Source organism: Loxodonta africana, chromosome 10, assembly GCF_030014295.1.
Source record: "Loxodonta africana isolate mLoxAfr1 chromosome 10, mLoxAfr1.hap2, whole genome shotgun sequence".
Lineage (NCBI taxonomy): Eukaryota > Metazoa > Chordata > Mammalia > Proboscidea > Elephantidae > Loxodonta > Loxodonta africana.
Window position 1 is genome coordinate 93,881,842 of NC_087351.1, and position 23,046 is coordinate 93,904,887.

A 23,046-nucleotide genomic window follows, 5' to 3' on the forward strand; every position below is an offset into this window, starting at 1 on the left:
GTATCTTCTGATTTAACCCAAGCTGGAGGAAGGAATATAGACAAAGCTTTACATGCTAATTACTGGTGGCAGGTACCTGTATTTAAAATCGACATTTATGGTTTTCCTACACAAAACCCTAGCCCGTTTCCCCCCAACAATCCCAGGTGCTACAGTTCCATGGCTTGCCAGTTAGAAGTAGTGTCTATGTTGTCAAAGTCTATCTTTGTTCCAGTAGCTTTGCTCCTACTGTACTTTTCTGACATGCAGAAGTTAAGTTTTGGTTGGTATATGTCCCAAGTCGCAAATTGTCCACTTTTATTTTTTTTTTTTTTAAGTTTGTTCTGTTTTATTTATAAAAGGAAAAAAGGAACTCTTCACCATTCTGCATCTCCAATGGCTTTGGAAAATATATAATCTCTTCCATTAAGATTCATAATGCCATCCTTTAGATGAAATTTCCATTTGTTTTTACTTCTGTGTATCTAAATAAACAAAAACCCAATTAAAAAGAATATAAAAGATACAAGCAGGACAGAGAAACCATAATAACAACAAAAACCAACTGATACACTTAAAAAAAGACAAAATAAATTATCTACAGTTAATATTATTTGATAGCTTAGTACTTCTGTTCACTGAATAACCTAATAACCAAAACCAATCCCGTTGCTGCTGAATCAATTTTGACTCTTAGGGACCGTACAGTTAACGACAATTCTCTGAAAAATATCTTATCTCTAACAAGTTTACATATACATATGGCCCTTTGTCACAGGAAATTTTATGCTGGCAAACATTTAAAACAGAAGTACTTTTTTTTTCCTCCTGATGCTTCTAGATCACTGCTTTGCCTGTACTCAGTAACTCCTTTTATGTCTGTATCATTTAATTATCCTTAGGTCTTTCTTCATTCCTTTTATTTACCGACCACCAGGACACTGCTAGCTTTCCTCAACAATGGCATCATATTAACAACCATTATCTTCCTCTTCTCCACTGTCAGCATTACAACTTCCACATTACTGATCCTTCTAATATAGTGGCCTCGGAGTGTAAGTATTTGTATTATTATTAGTACTTCTCATCTCTAATTATTTTATCTCTATTCTACTTTGGTTGCCTTTAGGATGACCTCTGATTTCTCAAAGGCCACCAATAATCTTCTAGTTACCACATCAATGGCCTGTTCCCATCTGATTTACTGCAACAACCTTCTACCTAATTTCCAGGCTTTTAGTCTCTCCTTCCTACCATTCATCTTATAAGCATCACTGTTTTAAGAACACAATTCTAACCAATCACTTCTGTTTGATAATGACCTGGTAATAACAACTCACCTTTCCAACCCAATTTTCCACCTCCATTGCCCTTGAGAACTAGAATTCAATGAAAAGAAGTAAGAGCTCTTGTTCCCATTTTTCCAAATTGAAGCCCTATTTTCAAGGCCTACGTCAAAAATACTGCCTCTTCCACAAAGCTTTCCCAGCTTAAACTACTCTTGCCCATTGCTAAATTCCTAACAGCATTCTCAGTGACATCTCTTGTATTACTTGAAAGTATATACAATTATGGACTGATTTCTTCTACCAAAATAACTTACAGTGCTTACCAACCAAACATGGAACCTTATGCATGGCAAGCCATTTAACAAACACTTCTTCAGGAATGCTGATCATCCTGATACTTGCAGCAGTCGATTTCTAAAACTACGTACATCCACAGTTTAAACACAAGGAGGAGGGCAGAGTCCAAACAGGGCCAGGTTTAGGCATTCCCACCCTTGCCTTCAACTGTAGTCTTTAGTTGTTTTTAACTCTATGAATCTGACAGGAAGAGGGGGTATAAATTTCAATCAACTGAAATGACCTTTTTCCCTTTCCTAGTAACTCACTCATTATTCAATTGTACAGTTCAAGCTCCACTTCTTCTGCAAAGGCTCCATGGTTCTCCCTCTTCTATGGTCTAAAGGAACCTCAAAATGAAAGCTAGTTCAGGCTTTTTCTTTAGAAAAGGAAATTATACCCCAGAAAGGTTCAATGACTTGATCAAGGTCAGTAAGTGAACAAAGATGAGTTTTCAAGCTCCAGTTCAACACACTTTCTACTAAATTGGTTCATTTCATATAATGATACAGAAATTGCCCACTGAGTACAAATAAATCCTGAGATCCCATTCCTAAAAATCCATCGTCTAACTTCCCAGTTGTGATTCGTAAGGTTTTTCAACAACATAACCAATGATCATACACATGCGTCTCACTGGATGGACTACACAAAAATCAATCGACTGTTATTTGTGGAAACAGACAATGGAGAAGCTCAGTATCGTCAGTCAAGACAAAGCCAGGGCCGACACAGAACAGAGATCATCAGCTGCTCACATGCAAGTTCAAGCTGAAGCTGAAGCAAATCAAAGCAAGTCCACGAGGACCAAAGTATGGCTGTCTTAGTCATCTAGTGCTGCTGTAACAGAAATGCCACAAGTGGATGGCTTTAAACAAAGGGAAATTTATTTTCTCACAGTCTACTAGGCTAGAAGTCCAAATTCAGGGTGTCAGTTCCTGGGGAAGATTTTCTGTGTCGGCTCTGGAGGAAAGTTCTTGTCATCAATCTTCCCCTGGACTAGGAGTTTCTCCGTGCAGGAACCCCGGATACAAGGGATGCACTCTGCTCCCACTGCTTTTTTCTTGGTGGTATAAGGTCACTCACTCTCTGCTTGCTTCCTTTTCTCCTTTTATCTCTTCTAAGATAAAAGGCGGTACAGGCCACATCCCAAGGAAAATCCCTTTACACTGAATTAGCGATGTGACTTTAGTAAGGATGTTACAAACTCACTTTAATTCTCTTTAACATAAAATTACAATCACAAAATGGAGAAGAACCACACAATACTGGGAATCATGGCCCAGAGTATCATTATAAGGAGTGGCAGTTTCCGGGGAGGGAACGTAAAGAATTTCAAATTAAGTTATTCCTTTTCTTAGAAGTCTTTCCTATTTTATCCCTTACTGAAACCTAACTCCACGAACTACCCTTTATTGATCCTAACTTTGCCTTTTAGGACTTAAAAAAAAAAACCTTCACATATTTAAAACCCACTCTCGTGTCGTTCCTCTAAAACCATTGTCTTAAGCTATATATACACACTTATCATTCATCAAATTTTCCTTACTTCTGAAAACAATATAGAGCACCAAAACTAAACCAAATCTGTTGCTATCAAGTCGATTTTGACACACAGCAATCATACAGGACTGAGTAGAACTGTCCTGTAAGGTTTCCAAGGAGTTGCTGGTATATTCAAACTGCCAACCTTTTGGTTCGCCGTAAAAAGTACAGAAACTCTTAAGTGGTCTTATAGCGCTGGTCCTGGAAACCCTGGTTGTGGCGTAGTGGTTAAGTGCTACGACTGTTAACCAAAGGGTTGGCAGTTCGAATCCACCAGGTGCTCCTTGGCAACTCTGTGGGGCAGCTCTACTCTGTCCTACAGGGTTGCTATGAGTCGGAATCGACTTGACAGCACTGGGTTTGGTTTTTCTTTTTTTTTTGGTTATAGCGCTGGTCTATACAGGTAACAAACATTAAATTTAACATCTTAAGATGAATGACTTGAATGTCTGATAGACATACCAAAGTCAACATGTTCCAAATTAAACTGAACTCTCATGCCTATTCCACAGGCCTTTCTTCCTAGACACCTCTAGGTAGACTCGAACCTCCAACCATTTGGTTAGCAGCTGACTGCATTAACAGTCTGCACCACCCAGGGACTCCTAGCTTTAAGATGGCCAAGGCTAAATGAAAAACAGGGCTCTCCCAATAAATTAGCTATTATTGTCCACTGACAAGCCCCAAATGGCTTTGTTTACAATAATCCAATTTGACAAGTTGAACACCACAGTGTAAATTAAAAAAACCTGTCTCAATTTCACTCATAACTTTTTTCAAATGCACAGCTACACAAATTAATTTTTTCTTCCTTTTAAAATACTAAACTATTAACAATGGTTTCATTCACACTGTTTACAGTGAACCAAAGAGGCATCAATTAACTGCCCAAAAGTTTGAACAAAGCAGCAGGGACGGTTTAGGGTAGAAATTACAACAGAAACAATGCTAGTAATCTAATGATGACTCTTACCTTATCATACTGGCAAACAACAACGTTTTCTGTATCAAAGAGTTCCTGTCCTTCCTCATCACTCACATCATCTTCACTATTCAGAGGCTCCTACAAATAAAAAAAAAAGAGCTTATTTATTCATACCTCATGTATTACTACCAAAAGTCCCTAGTCCCTGATACTCAATAAAAAACCGTGATGACCTTGATGTTCTTTGAGAACAACCAAGTGACAAATACATATATGTATCATGAACATAATACTGTTAATTAGCTATATAATTTAAGAGTTAGGCAATGCCATTAAAATCCCAGCAAGAAATTAAATGTAATTATTAAAATGACTACACCATGTAACTTTTAAGTCTGAAAAGATATTCTACTTTATCTCCTTCATTTTTTAAGAATAGCACAAGAATTCTCTGTAGTAACTACTTCGGATGTCTAGAAGCAGACCTAAGGACATACAGTGGTGTGATGCGATATGGTAGGGGAGGCATTGTAGAAAATGGGAAGAAAAGGCTGTATGTAAGATAGGCTAGCAGTCTGGCTTGTGTGTTTAATTAAAGACCAGGATTCTGAATACAAATCAGCACGTCTATCATTGTGAAGGTAATGGCGGATGCCATTTACTAAAGCCATTAAGATTAAAAATAAAAAGACAAGACAGAAAAACAATCTCAGTACCTATGAGAATTAAGCATCAAGATAAAACCTAACCAGAGCATAAAATGACCGACTATGTTAATATAACGTCAACTGTGGCAGAAAAACAAAAGATATAACTCAGATTTCTAACAAATAGAGAAAAATCTAAAAAACGTTACTCCACAAAATAAAAGTTGAAAGGAAAATAAGGTGATATTAAGTCTAGGCTTATTATACCTATTCACATACATATGTGTATGCATACATATTCTTTTAATTTAAAACATATCACTCATGTAAAATGTAAAAATTTTCAGAGGTAAAATTCACATAACATTAAATTCAGCATTTTAATCAATTTAAAATATACAATTGAGTTGCACGCAGTATATTCATAATGTCGTGTAACCACCACCATCTTGTTCCAGAACAATTTCATCACCTCAAAAACAAACCACATCAGACAGGGATTGGACTGGACAATGGGATAGAAAAGGATGCTGGTGAGGAATGAGCTTCTTGGATCAAGTAGACACTTGAGGCTATGTTGGCATCTCCTACCTGGAGCGAAGATGAGAGAGCAGAGGGGGTCAGAAGCTGGCAGAATGGATACGAAGAGAGAGTGTGAAGGGGAGCAGCAAGCTGTCTCATTAGACGGAGAGCAATTCGGACTATATAGCAAGGTGTACGTAAATTTCTCATGAGAGACTGACTAGATTTGTAAACTAATTTGTAAAAATTAAAAGAAAAGAAAAGAAACCCATATCCATTAAGCAGTCACTACCCTTTTCTCTGTCCCCAGCCCCTGGTACCACTAACCTGCTTTCTGTCTCTGGATTTACTTATGCTGGATATTTCGTATAAATGGAATCATACAATATGTGGTCTTTTGTGTCTGGCTTCTTTTACTTAACATGTTTTTTGTTTGTTTTAAATATAGTGTTTTCAAGGTTCATCCATGCTGTAGTATCAGTACTTCATTCTTTTTTATGGCTGAATAGTAACTCATTGTATGAATATACCACATTTTATCTGCCCATTCATCATATGACATTCGTTTTCACCATTGTTAGTAAGGCTGCACGAACATTCACATACACCTTTTTGCTTGAATACCCGTTTTTGAATTCTCTTTTGTATATACCTAGCAGTACAACTGCTGAGTCATATGGTAATTCTATGCTTAATTTTTAGAGGAACCACCAAACTGTTCTCCACAGCAGTTCCACTAGCAGTATGAAAGTTCCAATTTCTCTGCATCCTCGGCAATACTTGTTATTTTTGTTTTTGTGGTCATAGTCATCATACTGGGTATGAAATGCTATCTCACTGTGGTTTTGATTTGCATTTCCATATCTTTTCATGTGCTTGATGGACACTTGCTATCTTCTTTGGCAAAATGTCTATACAAGTCCTTCAGCCATTTTTTACTTTGGCTGTTTGTCTTTTTGTTGTTGAGTTGTCAGAGTTCTTTACATATTCTGAATACTATACTCTTTAACAGATATACAATTTACAAATATTTTCTTCCATTCTATGGGCTGTTCACTTTCTTGATGGTGTCCTCTAAACACAAGTGTCCAATTCTTACCATACGATTAAGCAATCCCACTCCTTCGATACATCCTAGAGAATTAAGAGCCTTTACACAAACAGATATATACACACCCATGTTCACTGCAGCACTGTCTACAACAGCAAAAACATGGGAGCAACCAAGGTGCCCATCAATGGAGGAATGGATAAATAAATTATGGTATATTCACACAATGGAATACTACGGATCCATAAAGAACAATGACGAATCCGTGCAACACTTCATAACATGGAGGCATCTGGAAGGCATTATACTGAGTGAAATTAGCTGCAAAAAGACAAATATTGCATAAGACCACTTTTATAAAAACTTGAGAAATAGTTTAAACAGAGAGGAAAATATTCTTTGACGGTTACAAAAGCGGGGAGGGAGGGAGAGAGAGGGGTTTTTACTACCTAGATACCAAAAAAAACAAACCAAACCCAGTGCCATCGAGTCGACTCCAACTCATAGCAACCCTATAGGACAGAGCAGAACTGCCCCACAGAGTTTCCAAGGAGCACCTGGCAGATTCGAACTGCCGACTCTTTGGTTAGCAGCCATAGCACTTAACCACTACACCACCAGGGTTTCCTCTAACTAGATAGTAGATAAGAATTCTTTTAGGTGAAGGGAAAGACAACACACAATACAGGAGAGGTCAGCACAACTGGAATAAACGAAAAGCAAAGAAGTTTTCTGAATAAACTGAACATTTTGAAGGCCAGCGTAGCAGAGGCAGGGGTTTGGGGCCCATGGTTTCAGGGGACATCTAAGTCAACTGGCATAATAAAATCTATTAAGAAAACATTCTACACCCCACTTTGTAGAGTGGCTTCTGGGGTCTTAAATGCTAGCAAGCAGCCATCTAAGATCCATCAATGGGTCTCAACCCACCTGGAGCAAAGCAGAACGAAGAACACCAAAGATACAAGGTAATTTTGAGCCCAAGAGACAAAAAGGACCACATAAACCAGTGATGACATCAGTGTTGAGACCAGAGTAACTAGATGGTGCCTGGCTACAGCTGATGACTGCGCTGACAGGGAACACAAAAGAGAACCCCTGACAGAGCAGGAGAACAGTGGGATGCAGACCTCAAATTCTCATAAAAAGACCAGGCTTAATGGTCTGACTGAGACTAGAAGGATCCTGGAGGTCATGGTCCCCATACCTTCTCTGTTAGCCCAAGACAGGAGTCACTCCCAAACCCACCTCTTCAGACAGGGATCGGACTGGACTGTGGGATGGAAGATGATGCTGGTGAAGAGTGGGCTTCTTGGATCAAGTGGATGAATGAGACTAAGTTGGCATTTCCTGTCTGGAGGGGAGATGTGAGAACCGAGGGGGTCAGAAGCTGGCCGAATGGACACGAAAATATGGAATGGAGGGAGGGTGTGTGCTGTCTTGTTAAGGGGAGAGCAGTCAGGAGTGTATAGAGCGGTGTATATAAGTTTTTGTATGAAAGACTGACTTGATTTGTGAACTTTCACTTAAAGCACAATAAAAACTAAAAAAAAAAAGTGTTCAATTCTGATGTAGTCCAATTTATCTTTTTTTTTTTTTTTTACTTCTTTGTGCTTTCAGTGTCATGTGAAAGAAATCACTGCCAAATCCAAGATCATGAAGGTTAACCCCTATGTTTTCTTCTAAGGGTTTTTTTTTTTTTTAATCATTTTAGCTCTTACATTTTGGTCTTTAATCCATTTTGAGTTAATTTTTGTATACAGTGTAAGGTAAGGGTCCAACGTCATTCTTTCCCACATGCATATTCAGTTGTCCAAGCACTATTTGTTAAAAAGATGATGCTTTCCCCCAGTGAATATCTCGCCCTGCATAAGAAATTCTGGAACAACATACATAGCAGTCTTCATTTACAAAAGACACACCTAAAGGTCAAGGATCCAAAATGTCTGAAAGAATAAAGAACGCTATACCAGGCAAGGAGTCCCCTCGTGGCAAAAAATGGCTAAGTGCTCTATTATTAGCTGAAAGGTTGGTGGTTCAAACCCAGCTACAGGCACCTCAGAAGACAGGCCTGATGATCTGCAAAAGGTAATAGCCTTGAAAAGCCTATGGAGCAGTTCTACTCTGCACAGGTGGGGTTGCTATGAGTCACAATCACAGCAACCAACAACATACCAGGGCAAACTATGGCTGAAATAAAGTTTATATGGCTCTATCAGTATCACACAAAACAGACTCCATTGCAAAACAGAAGAAAAAAATTACTAAAGATAAAGCAAGATACTACGTAACCATAAATGGTTCAATTCACCAAAAAAAAAAACTACCGTCCACAGTATGTTCTGTGAAATTAGGACGTTACATGATTTGGAGGCCGTGTGGACACTATATTACATACTTAGCAAAGCTATAAGGGATTCCTTTCGTTTTACTTCCAGATCTTTAACATCTCCTCTGCCTCTCGCTGCTGCTGTCACTACCACTGGTTTTGCTGCATTTAGAAGCCATACTACACCTCATGGTAATATTTTCAAAAGAAAACTAAACAGAGAAATGACACAACAACACTAAAGAGATGTGTGATACATGAGATAGGATGCTGCTGCTGCCTACGAGTTGAAGAATACAATGTTATACAGTAAACTTTTTACTTGTAAGTAGGAAAAGTTCACATTAAAATGACGATAGAAAGTACAGTACAGTACGTACATAAGCCAGTAACCTAGGCATTTACTATGACTATCCAGGCATATGTGTCATAGGTTATACATGCACTGTACTGTATCATTATACACGTGGCAGTGCAGGACAGACAAAAAATATACATGTTGCATGCCGGAAGCTGTTCCATTCATTACATCTGGTTACGTGTGCTACTTCCCATTCTCTGATTGGTTATGAACTCTATTATAACCTATGGGACCAGAGACATATACCTGTTCTGACGTTGTAAATGGATGTTATGTGGCACATGACTACTTTAAGCTTACATGATCAGTTTTTTGGGCTCAAAATATAAAAAGCAAAAGTGACAAAAAAACAGGAGAAACAAATTCACCATCATAGTAGATGTGAATATATCCCACTCAGTAATATATGATGGATCAAGCACACTAAGTATGCAGGATATCCAAACAAACCTATGGGCAATCTAAATCTAACAGACATCTACAGGAGACGGTACCAAAAAACTGCAGAATATACATTCGTTTCAAATACAGAGCATATACAAAAAGTGACCACATAAAACAAGTCTCAATCAATTTCAGAGGATAGACACATCATATAGGTTATATTCTCTACAACAAAGCAGTTTAATCAGAATTAAAACTAATAAAATGGAAAAAACAGGTAAAAGTTTATTCTTTGAGAACATTAATGAAATTAACATGACCTTAGCAATACTGAAAAGAAAAAAAAGAGCAAGGAGGCACAAACAGAGTATTAGGAATGAAAAAAAAAAAGGAATAACTATCAAACGATACCACTATCAAACGATACCACTATCAAAAAGGTAATATTATGATTAGCTTTACGCTAATCAATTTGAAAATTTACAAAAATATAGAGTCCAAGAAAAATGCAACTTAAAAAAATGTCTTAAAAATGAACAGGGTACTTAAATAGACATATATTCATTAGAGGAATCAATTATTTCTCTAAGGAAATTAGGCCCTGACATTTTGGCTACATGTTTTACCGAACACAGAAGAATTAAGAACAAATTAAAATACATAAATATTATATCTTCAAAGTAGAGAGAACACTCTCCACTTCACTTTATAAGGCTTTCATAAGCCTGACACCAAAACCTAGTAAGAAAATATGAAAATGGAAAATCACAGGCAGTATCATTCATGAATACACATGCTAACATCCTGAACAAAGTGAATTCAGCAATTCATAAGAAGGCTAACGCATAACGATCAAGTTGTGCTATCCTAGAATACAAGATTGGTTTGCAATTAGAAAATCAATTAATGTAATTTTCATCACTAATAACAGCTTATGAGTGAAAAATCATATGATTATCTAACAGTTGCAGGAAAAGTTTAATAAAATTCAACATCCATTTATACTTTTAAAACAAAACAATGCCACTTAACTGTACACTTAAAAATAGTTAAAATGGCAAATTTTATGTTATATTTTGTTGTTGTTAGCTACATTAAGTTGGTCACTGATTCAGGGTGACCCCAAGCACAAAAGAACAAAACACTGCCAGGTCTTGTGTTATCCCCATGATCAGTCACAGATCAGACTAGCTGTAATCCACAGTCTTCACTGCCTGATTATTAGAAGTAGATTGTCTGGCCTTTCTTCCAAGTCCATGTTGGTCTGGAAGCTCCACTGAAACCTGTTCTGCATCACAGCAAAACACAAGCATCCACTGACAATTAGGTGGTGGCTGCACACGGCTGGGAATCAAATTCAGTACTCCCGCATGTTGTTGTTAGGTGCCATCAAGTAGGCTCTGACTCACAGCAACCCTATGTACAACAGAACGAAACACTGCCCAGTCCTGTGCCATCCTCACATCATTGTTATACCTGAGCCAACTGCTGCAGCCACTGGGTGAATCCATCTTGAGGGTCTTCCTTTTTTTTGCTGATCCTCTACTTTACTAAGCATGATGTCCTTCTCCAGGGACTGATTCCTCCTGGTAACAGATCAAAAGTATTTGAGACATAGTCTCGCCATCCTCGCTTCTAAAGAGCATTCTGGCTGTGCTTTTTCCAAGACAGACTTGTTTGTTCTTTTGGCAGTCCACGGTATATTCGATAGTCAACACAATCCAAAGGTGCCAATTCTTCTTCAGTCTTCCTTATTCACTGCCCAGCTTTCACATGCATATGAGGCAACTGAAATTACCATGGCTTGGGTCAGGCACACCTTAGTCTTTAAAGTGATATTTTTGCTTTTTAACACTTTAAAGAGATCTTTTGCAACAGATTTGCCCAATGCAATGCATCGTTTGATTTCTTGACTGCTTATTCTATGGGCATTAATTGCGGACCCAAGTAGGATGAAATCCTTGACAACACTACCCTTTTCTCTTTATCATGATGTTGCTTATTGGTCCAGTTCTAAGACTTTTTAGTTTATATTGAGGTATAATCCATACTGAATACCGAACTCTTTGATCCTCATCAGTAAGTGCTTCAAGTCCTCTTCAATTTCAGCAAGCAACGTTGTGTCATCTGCGTAACACAGGTTGTTAATGAGTCTTCCTCCAATCGTGATGCCCCCTTCTTCATCATACAGTCCAGTTTCTCAGATTATTTGCTCAGCATACAGACTAAGTATGGTGAAAGATACAACCCTGACACACACCTTTCCTGACTTTAAACCATGCAGTACCCCTTGTTCTGTTCGAATGGCTGCCTCTCGATCTATGTATGGGTTCCTCACAGCACAATTGAATGTTAGAAGGCGAGAATTCTATCATTTAACCACCACTGTCCTACTATATATATTTTACCAAAGCAAAAAAAAAAAAAAAAAAAAAAAAAAGACAGTTCTATCTATATGTACTGGTTTTGAAAGATGTCTATAATTAATACACATGAAAAATTTTGTGGTATGTGTGTAGTATATGTATACACATTTGCACAAGCAAAAACATGTCAGGAAGAATATTCTTGCCTAGGGTTACCGGAGACTCTTTTATTTTTATGTTATATACTTCCACATTGTTTGAATTTTTTTACACTGAGCTCATACTACCTTGTTAGTCTCTAATAAAAACATTTAAAAAGGCAGAAATTAAAAAAAAAAAATTCAGCAAAGCAAAGCTCTTAGTTAACAATGAATAGAAGAAAAAATTTTTCCTTAAATCCTTTCTGACAAAAGGTATCCATAAGAAAACCTACAGCAAGCATTACACTTAATGGTCAACCGTACAAAGAATTTAAGATTAACAACAAGACAAAGATGCTTGCTCTCATCATTACTAGCAGTATGAGGCTGGAAGGCTTAGCCGGCAAAGCAAAAAAAATTGTCTTTTTTCATATATGATTGTCTATACAGAAAACACAAGAGCATCTATAGACACATTATTAGCATTAACAAGAGACTTTAGGAAGACAGCTGACTCAAGGGTGAATATTAAAAATTCCATTACATTTGGGGACCATGGTTTCAGGGGACATCTAGGTCAACTGGCATAATAAAATCTATTAAGAAAACATTCTGTATCCCACTTTGGAGATCTTAAATGCTAGCATGTGGCCATTTAAGATGCATCAATTGGTCTCAACCCACCTGGAGCAAAAGAGAATGAAGAACACCAAAGATACCAGATAGTGCCCAGCTACAACTGATGATTGCCCTGACAGGGAACACAAAAGAGAACCCCTAAGGGAGCAGAACAGTGGGATGCAGACCTCAAATTCTCGTAAAAAGACCAGACTTAATGGTCTAACTGAGAGTAGAAGGACTAGATAGTGCCCAGCTACAACTGATGACTGCCCTGACAGGGAACACAAAAGAGAACCCCTAAGGAGCAGAACAGTGGGATGCAGACCTCAAATTCTCGTAAAAAGACCAGACTTAATGGTCTGACTGAGACTAGAAGGACCCTAGTGGTCATGGTCCCCAGACCTCCTGTTAGTCCAAGACAGGGACCATTCCCAAAGCTAACTCTTCAGACAGGGATTGGACTGGACTATGAGATAGAAAATGGTACTGGTAAGGAATGAGCTTCTTGGATCAAGTAGACACGTGAGACTATGTGGGCAGCTCCTGTCTGGATGGGAGATGAGAGGGCAGAGGGGGTCAGAAGCTGGTCGAATGGACACGAAAATAGAAAGTGGAAAGAAGGAGTGTGCTGTCTCATTAGGGGGAGAGCAACTAGGAGTATATAAACCAAAAACCAAACCCAGTGCCGTCAAGTCGATTCCAACTCATAGCAACCCTATAGGACAGAGTAGAACTGCCCCATAAAGTTTCCAAGGAGCACCTGGTGGATTCAAACTTCCAACCCTTTGGTTAGCAGCCACAGCATTTAACTACTACACCACAGGGTTTCCAGGAGTATACAGCAAGGTATATATAAATTTTTGTATGAGAGACTGACTTGATTTGTAAACTTTCACTTAAAGCACATTAAAAAAAACTACTACATTTCTATGTTACAAACAAACAACTGGAAAGTTGTTTTTAAAAAATCACTTAAAGTAACATCAAAACTATAAAGAATCTGGGAATGAAAATGGGCAGGAGACCTGAATAAGCACTTTCACATGATAAAACACAGATGGCAAATAAATGATGAGGCTGAATCTCATCAGACCGTAGGGAAAACAAAACCAAAAGGAGACATCATTTTCTACCTACCAGACTGGTAAAAGTTAAGAAGTCTGAAAGGATCAAGCACTGGTGAGGATGTGTAGCTACCTACACAATTGTACAGTGGGTGGCAGCAGTATAAAGTTGTGAATACCTTAGGATCAAGCAATCCAATCTCTAGGTATACCCCTTAGAAAAGCTCAAACATTTGTGTCCCAAAAGACCTAAAACTAAAACCAAAACCAAACCTGTTGTCATCAAGTCAATTTCAACTCACAGCGACCCTACAGACACAGTACAACTGCCCCATAGGGTTTCTACAGAAAAGGACTGCCGCATTTTTCTCCCAGAGTGGCTGGTGTGTTCAAACCACACATCTTTCAGTTAGCAGCTAAGCATTTAACCAATATGCCACCAGGGCTCCCTCCCCAGAAGACACATAATAGAATGTTCTCTAATTGCCTATAACAGCAAACTAGAAACAACTCATCTTATCAAAAAAAAAAAGGATGGATAAATAAATCATGATATATTCAACAGTGATCATAACTACAGCTATATGCAATAACTTGGATAAACTTCAGGAATACTATCTTGAGAAAAAAAATCAACTTGCATAATAATACACATAAAATCATTCCATTTATGTTAAACAATACACTGTTAATAGAAACATGGCAAAATAAAAAGAAAAGCAAGCTAATGATAAACAAATTCAAGAGCATGGTTACTCTCATGGAATTGGACGAGGATGGGATTGGGAAGAGGCACTCAGGGGACTTTAATAAGTAACAATACTTCTTTTTTTTAACTAAGTGATGGGCACCTAGTAGGTAAATCTTAAAATATATTTTATTTATTTTTATCAATATTTAATAAAAACAATGCTTTTTTGGTTAAAGATTATTTAGGTAATTTAAAAGAACCTTAAACTAAGGTAAACAAGAAGACTGAAATCTTAGACTGAAGAAGACAATTAACAGTGGAAACTGTGGCAGGATAAATACCTTGGATGTAAGTAACGAAGTTGGAAGAGTTAGGAAAAAAAAGACACGTTTGTATATTTCTAGAATATACTACACAGAAATAAGAAGGGATAGTTGTTAAACTACGGACAGACACTAACAGATAAGGTTATCTGAGGAACTGTTACCGAATATGGACCAAAGGGTATCTCAAATAAATTTGCTGTATTTAGCTTTTTTTTCTGGAGTTTCCTCTCTTTTCATAGGTTATCATATCTTTTTAACTATTAAAGCAAAATATTAACTACATCTGTCTGTTCTACCAATACCAACTATTGGTAGCCACACCATGAATGCACTGAAGGCATTACCCAAAGAACTATAATTACTTGTACTGGCTCCACCTTTATAAATACAATTTAAATTATGTTTCAATGGTTTATGAAGATAAATACAGCCAGAACAATCTAATAATCTTGCTAAAGTTAGGGCAATCTAATTTCATCTTTACAATCATACATTGTGTAGCACTGCCAAAAGCCCCCCAAAATACGATATAATTCATCAGTTAGCCACCAACTACAATAGGAAACAACTGAGTAGATTCTCAAGTCAAATCTTTTACTAGAAACTTACTTCTTCCACCTGCCCATCTTCGGCTCCATCTTTCTCTTTGTCTTCCTCTTCATCATCATCATAATCTTCTTCTTCATCTTCATCTTCTTCAGATGATGTATCCCCCGTTCCATCAACCTGTAAGACCAGTGGGGCTTGTGGTTGAGCAGGCTGGGCCTGCGGCTGCTGTTGCCCAGTTGCTGTTATCTGTGCTTGTGCTGATGTAGGTGCCGCCACTGTTGTAGGTATAACTTGAGTCTTATTTCCTGTAAATAAGATCTGCTGAGGCTGGATGATGACACCTGTCTGTGGTGAAATCCCTCCAGGAAGAGGAGCCAGGACCTAAGGCAAAAGAAAACCACGTATTAGGGACTAGCAGATCAAGCAACTCCGTTTCACTACTTGGTACACAGAAATAGGCCCAAACGCTGAACAATCACCAGAAGCAGCCATTTCTCATACACATTTAAAACTAGCAAAATACAAAAGCAACGTTTAACTAGTGTACTGACCAACTACGGTCTTTAGGTGGCACTACTTGACTACTAACCTAGAGGTTGGCAGTTCAAACCCACCTAGCTGTACTGTGAAAGAAAGGCCCGACAATCTGCTTCTGTAAACATTACAGCCAAGAAAAACCCTATGGCTATGGGTTTTTGGCACTGACCCACTAAATTTCCTTTCTGCCATTCAAATTTCTGAACAAAAAAGATTTTCTAAAGACAGTGCTAATAACATTTAACACTATGTGTACGAGAGACACAGAGCCTAGAGTTACACAAACTTCGTTTATTTGCTTGGGATACAGAGAGGTTTAGTAATTTGCCAAGCTTAAACACTCACTAACAGGCAAAATGGGAACCTGGGCTTTCTGGTTCCAGAGCCCATGCTCTTACTATTATGCTACACTGCATCCACTTGAACACTGAACTGGTTCTAGTTTTGTCTAAGATCACAGATATAGATGTTAACAGGAGCAAATCCTTTAACCTCCCTGGCTTTAGTCACTTCACTGTTAGACAGTATCAGTGGTTCTCAACCCTGCTATAAATTAAAAACACCTGGTAACTTAAAAAAAAACATGATGCCTAGCCTCCACCTCTAATATTCTGATTTAACTGATGTGAGATGAAACCTATTCATTTCGCTTAAGGGTCTCCAGCTGATTCTTTCATGTACCTACAGCTGAGAATACCCAGATCAAAGATTTTTAAAGTTCCTTCCAGATTCTATATTCTAAGATTCTAAAGTAAACCACAACTCAAAAAGAATTAATTCCATCCATGCCGTTATACGTTAATGTATTAACAAGTATTAATTACATGCACTGTAATAAAAAATACATGTACTATAATTAATATACATAACTGTTAATAAATAAAAAGCACTGAACGCCTATTGTTTGCCTTTAGGATCAAAAAAACCCAACAAAATCCACTGCCATCAAGTTGATTCTGATTTATAGCGACCCTGTATTTTTTTTTCTATAGGACAGAATAGAACTGCCCCATAGAGTTTCCAAGGAGCGCCTGGCGGATTCGAACTGCCGACCTCTTGGTTAGCAGCCGTAGCACTTAACCCCTACGCCACCAGGGTTTCCTGGTTTAGGACCAAATAATGCAAAAATAGTAAGATACACTGTTTTCCTTAAGAAGTTTATGGATTAATGGTGTCAACAAAGAATTCCAACTCAAAAAGACAGATGTTTAGAATGTAATGTAATGTAAAGATACAATGATGTTTAGATGTAACAGAAGTATGATACGATGTTATGAGAACACAGGAGAGAGTGCCAAATTCAGGTTGTGGAACAAGGCGTGGTCACAGAAGCCTTCTATCTTAGGCTGGGTTCTCTAGAGAAGCAAAACCAGTAAAGCATTTAAATACAGATAGAGAGAGAAATTTATATCAAAGAAACGGCTCACGCGGTTATAGAGGCTGGAACGTTCCAAGTCCTTGGATTAGGATGGACTTCTCCCAATTCACGCAGCTACAGGGGCTGGGGAACCCAAGATTGGTCGTCAGGTTGGGAAGCAGGTTTCCTGCTCACAGGCTGTAAATATCAATGAATCCCACGATTGGCAGGCAAGATGGCAAGGCATGTCCTGATTTGCACAGCTGCAGGGGCTGGCAAGCCCAAGATCAGCGGGTAAGCTGATAGCTCAAGTCCCAAGAACCAGAGGTCAGACGAAGAGGCAGCAGCCACAGGCACCACACTGAGCAAAAAGCCAGAACATGTGCTCATATTCAAAGGCCACACTTCCAAGGAAACTCTCTTTAAACCGATGGGCTACTCACAGTAGATTCCAGCACGGGAGTGATCACATATAAACACTGAGAATCGTGGCCCAGTCAAGCCGACACACCAGTTTAACCATCACAATCCACCCCTTGTCAACTTGGCACATGTACACACCTCCTTAAACCATATACAATCTCCAAATAAAGACAATTATAAAGTCATACTTGCACCTAACATGATACAACTAACATACCAACAACCCAAAATGCACTAGCCCCATTTACATCTTATATTTAGTAAGTGAAGAAAACAAAAATATCTGATGCACACATAAAAAAAAAAGCAGAAGTACTCAGAACAATTGTAGTCCTCATTCCTGCAACTGGTCATGTAGCCGTAACTGGTATTTAGAACTACCTTCTTCCACCACCCAATCCATATACCCTTTGCCCTCAGCTGATTGTGGTTCTCTGCCTTGTAGGTGACCCAAGCCTTCACTCCTAAACGGTCTGGCTCATTAGTAGTCATTTTAGAATTAGGTTGCTGTAGTTTTCCATTGACTTTAATCATAGGGCATGGTAGTATGAAAAGATGCCCTAAGGGATCATCTGCATTCCAGACATACTTTTCTTTACCTCCATTATGTAATATCAATCCAATTTCCTCTTGGTAATCAGGATGAATCACACCAGCCAGTATGATAACTCCTTCTTTGCCTGTTGATCCAGAGGCATAAGGAGCCCAAAGTGGCCAGGTGGCATTCTTAGCTTCCAGTTCAATGGAATCAGTTATGTGTCTCTAGGTGGGAGCATTCCTCCCTTTGGAACTAAGACCTCTAGAACTGCAGAGCATAAAATCACAGGGACAGGAAGCAAAAATCTTGCAAGTGGGTCACTAGGGGTAATAGTGAGTGGTACCACTCCCATTTCCACCTCTTGATTCCTGGACCCATAAATCCTGGCTATGGAAGAAATAGCACCATATATTGGATGCTGGTTCAGAACATATACAGCCTCCTGGGGAACACTGCCCCAACCCTGCAAGGTATTGCCACTTATATGACACTATAATTGTGTCTTTAGAAGGCCATTCCATCGTTCTGTCAAGCCAGCTGCTTCAGGATGGTGGGGAATATGGTAAGACCAGTGAATTCCATGAGTGTGGGCCCAATGCCGTACTTCATTTGCTGTGGAGTCCCTTGATCTGAGGCTATGCTGTGTGGGATACCATGATGGTGGATAAGGCATTCTGTAAGTCCACGGATGGCAGTTCTGGCAGAAGCATTGCATGTAGGGAAGACAAAGCCATATCCAGAGTCAGCGTCTATTCCAGTAAGGACAAAACACTGCCCTTTCCATGACGGAAGTAGTCCAATGTAATCAACTTGCCACCAGGCTGCTGGCTGATCACCTCAAAGAATGGTGCCATACTGGGGACTTGGTGTGGGTCTCTGGCTGCTGGCAAATTGGGTGCTCAGCAGTGGCTGTAGCCAAGTCAGCCTTGGGGAGCTGAAGTCCACGTTGCTGCGCCCATGCATAACCTCCATCCCTGCCACCATGGCCACTTTGTTTATGAGCCCATTGAGTAAAGGGAGTAGCTGGGGAAAGAGGATGACTGGTTTCCACAGAACGTGTATCATCCTACCCATTTGATTGTTAAAATCATCCTCTGCTGAGGTCACCCTTTGGTGAGCATTCAGATGAGACACAAATATCTTCATTTCTTTGGTCCATTCAAGAGAGGTCTATCCACATACCTTTTCCCCATAAATTCTTGTCTCTCATTTTCCCATCACATTCAAGACCCTGACTATCCAGCGAAACCATGGGCCACAGCCCATACATGAATCAGTATATAATCACACATCTGGGTCATTTCCCCTTCCAAACAAAGTGAACAACCAGGTACACTGCTCAAAGTTCTCCCCATTGGGAAAATTTCCTTTCACCATTGTCTTTCACGGAGTTCCCAGAAAATGGCTATAGTGCTGCCACTGTCCACTTTTAAGTGATGCCTGTGTGTCACACAGAACCATCTATAAACTAGGCACGAGTTTTCTCTTCTTCAGTCAACTGATCCTAAGGAACTCCCCATGGGGCCATAGGTGTAGACTGGGAAATGGAAGGTAATGTGACAGGAATGGAGACCATGGGCATTTGTGCCACTTCCTCATGCAACTTACTTGTGCCTTCAGATCTCATATATACCACTTACGTTTAACGTGGGAGTGCTGCTGTGCATGTCCAACTTCATGACTTCGTGGGTCAGACAACACCCAGTCCATGATGGGCAGCTCAGGCTGCATGGTGACTAGGTGGTCCATGGTTAAGCATTCAGTCTCTAGTAAGATCCAGTAACAAGCCAAAAGCTGTTTCTCAAAAGGAGAGTAGTTATCTGCAGAGGATGGCAGGGCTTTGCTCCAAAATCCTAAGGGTCTGTGCTGTGATTCACCAATGGGGGCCTGCCAAAGACTCCAAACAGCATCTCTATGGGCCACTGACACTTCAAACACCATTGGATCAGCTGCATAACAGGGCCCAAGCAGCAAAGCAGCTTGCACAGCAGCCTGACCCTGTCATGGAGCCTTCTCTTGGTCTGGGCCCCATTCAAAACTAGCAGCTTTTCGAGTCACTTGATAAATAGGCTGGGGTAGCACACCCAAGTGAGGAATATGTTGCCTCCAAAATCCAAAGAGGCCCACTAGGCATTGTGCCTCCTTTTTAGTTGTGGGGGGGAGCCAGATGCAATAACTTATCCTTCACTGTAGAACGAGTATCTTGACATGCCCCATACCACTGGACCCCTAAAAATTTCACTGACATGGCATGTGCCTGAATTTTTATGGGATTAATTTCCCACCCTCTAGCACGCAAACGTTTTACCAGTAAGTCCAAAGTCATTGACACTTCTTCCTTACTAGGTTCGATCAGCCTAATGCCATCAATGTAATGGACCAATGTGATGTCTTGTGGAAGGGAAAGGCTATCAAGGTCCCTGCAGACTAAATTATGACATAGGGCTGGAAAACTGATATAGCCCTGAGGTAGGCAGGTAAAGGTGTACTGCTGCCTTGCCAGCAGAAGGCAAACTGCTTCTGATGGTCCTTTGAAACAGGTATGGAGAAAAGGCATCAGCCAGATTGATAGCTGCATACCAGGTGCCAGGAGATGTATTAGTTTGCTCAAGCAATGAAGCTACATCTGGAACAGGAACCACAATTGAAGTCACCACCTGGTTTAAGTTTTCAATAATCTACTGTCATTCTCCAAGATCCATGGGTTTTTTGCACAGGCCAAATAGGCACGCTGAATGGGAATGTGCTGAGAATCACTACCCCTGCATCCTTCAAGTCCTTGATGGTGGCAGTAATCTCTGCAATTCCTCCAGGAATGCGGTATTGCTTTTGGTTTACTATTTTTCTAGGTAGGGGCAGTTCTAACAGCTTCCACTTGGCTTTTCCTACATAACAGCCCTTACTCTATTTGTCAGGGATCCAATGAAGGTGTACTGCCAGTTGATGAGTGTATCTATTCCCATTATGCATTCTGGAACTGGGGAAATCACTACAGGATGGATTCAGGGATCCAATGGACCTACTGTGAGACAGACATGAGCCAAGACTCCATTAATAACCTGACCTCCATACGCCCCCACTCTGACTGGTGGGCCACAGTGACATTTTGGGTCTCCTGGAATTAGTGTCGATTCAGAGCCAGTATCCAGTAATTCTCAAAAAGCCAAAGATCCCTCTGGGGAAGGCTGGGAAAAAGATTAACAGTAAAAATTTTTGGCAGTGTACTGGAGTCCTTCCTCAAGCCTGGCCTCCCCTTCATTCAAGCGGTTGTGGGTCTTTAAACTCGCTCAAATCTGGAAATTGATTGCAGGACCATGACTCTCTATTCTGGTGATTCAAGCTAGACTGCTCTTCACCTGACCTAGAATTCATCTGTTTGTATAGATCAAGTAAATATTTAGCAGATTTCCTATCTATTTCACTCCTGGGGCCACCACGACTAAGCACCCAACACTGTAAGTCCATACAAGTCAGACTATTCTGATTACCGCTTTGACTCCATTGTCCATTACTGTAACCAGGCCCATCTTGTCTTTTGTCAATTGAGTGCAGTCACTTGGCCCCTACTACCAGAGGGTCTAATCAACCCCATTGTAGTTAGGTGTGTTAATTTAGTTAGGGCAGTTCCAACTGTCAAATCTGATTTACACAAAACAGCAATCACAGTCATCTTCAAGGACGCTGGAGCTCCCTTCCAAATCTGTTCTTCACAGTTGTGGTAAAAGATGTGTCCTCTGGGCACTCCACTTGTGTGGGTCTGTGGGTCTAACCTGATAAATCCACTCCAGCATGCCAATTTGGATACCTTCTTCTACACTATACCAAGGTAGGTCTGATACATCAATTTGACTTAGTGTAGACCACTGTGTAATCTATGCTTCAGCAACCCAACCAAATAAACTATTAGATCCTTTCCTAACTTCCTGAGCTGAAACAATAAATGAAGAATCTGTGTTTAGTGGACCTATATCAATAAACTCAGACTGATCCATCTTAATAGCCATTCCCACACATATACCCCAGGTTTCTATTTGTACATATTAGAAAAGTCAAGCAGTTCTTTTGGAGTGTAGTGTACCTCCTCCTGGATCACACTTTGACTTCACCTTTTGGGGCTCGCTCGGGCTTAAGTCTAGTTACAGGTCTGGAAGCCAGAACTGGTAGTGTGGAACTGTCTTGAGAACATTCAGCATGTCTTGTGAAGCATCTGCCTCAGGTGATGCTCCAGGCAATAACTCACACAAGGGCTCTTTAGAGGCAGCTGGGCTAGGGCTAATCTCATTAGATGGGAACAGAGGAGCTAACAGTGTTTTTGGGCAGGGTGGTTTAGCCAACAAACATGAAGTAATCTCTTCAGATGGGAGTAATTCTGCTGGCAGGAATGATTCAATGGAATTTAGGGGCTCAGTACTCCCAGCTTGCTGATCATCTGCCCGTATGTCCCCATCCCAAGTTTCAGGACCCCATTTCTTCCCAATCAATGCCCTTACTTTCAAGCACCTCTCGAGGTTGGCAAACTGGCATCGTAATTCAGCCACTCTTACAATAAGGCTCTGGGTTTAGTTTTCGGCAGTTTCAGCTCTGTTACAAGAAATAAGGCTTCCTTTCAAAGCACAAGTAACAGCCTTGAGGTCATTTATGCTGCACTTGAGCTTTCATTCTAAAGCCCTGAGAACATCTCTGTTTCACCAGTTCATCTAGCTCAAGTAGGACCAACCAACCAGCTTCCTCATACTTCTCATTCCGACAGAACTGCAGAAAGATACCACACATGTGTTCACCCAGAGCCTTGCCTTTCATCAATACCTCATCTACTGGTGCTGATATTTTGTATATTGTGTCTCCACCATCACCATGGATTAGCCGTGCCCTCTCTACTGCTGGAAGCAAAGTCAACATCTGTAAGACTAGCTTGACTTGAGAACCAATTTAGGAAACATCCTTACAATTTTGTTTCTCTGGAACCACTCTCAGTACCAAATGTCTTAGGCTGGGTTCTCTAGAGAAACAAAACCAGTAATGTGTACACATACAGACAGAGGTTTCTATCAAAGAAACAGCTCACA

The 23,046-nt window shown here is 39.8% G+C and overlaps 1 protein-coding gene and 1 long non-coding RNA gene across 5 annotated transcripts in view; both read right to left on the reverse strand.

Moving 5' to 3' along the window:
• Positions 1-295: 295 nt before the first annotated feature.
• Positions 296-23,046, reverse strand: part of GTF2A1 (general transcription factor IIA subunit 1) — a 52,981-nt gene continuing 30,230 nt past the window's right edge. For 2 of the 4 annotated variants that reach the window (XM_064292830.1, XM_064292827.1), the window contains 3 exons: positions 15,186-15,506; positions 4,123-4,212; positions 296-464 (listed from right to left, as the gene is read on the reverse strand). In XM_064292830.1, coding sequence (XP_064148900.1) covers positions 357-464; positions 4,123-4,212; positions 15,186-15,506 — 519 coding nt within the window. In that variant the 3' untranslated portion in view covers positions 296-356. Of the gene's footprint in view, positions 465-490; positions 1,359-1,387; positions 1,945-4,122; positions 4,213-15,185; positions 15,507-23,046 lie in introns of those variants that run through there. The other 2 variants (XM_064292828.1, XM_064292829.1) reach the window with 2 other exon arrangements.
• On the reverse strand, positions 7,872-15,179 carry LOC135232620 (uncharacterized). The gene is made up of 2 exons (XR_010323200.1): positions 11,420-15,179; positions 7,872-10,954 (listed from the first exon to the last, which is right to left on the reverse strand). It is a non-coding gene; the product is annotated as an uncharacterized LOC135232620 (long non-coding RNA).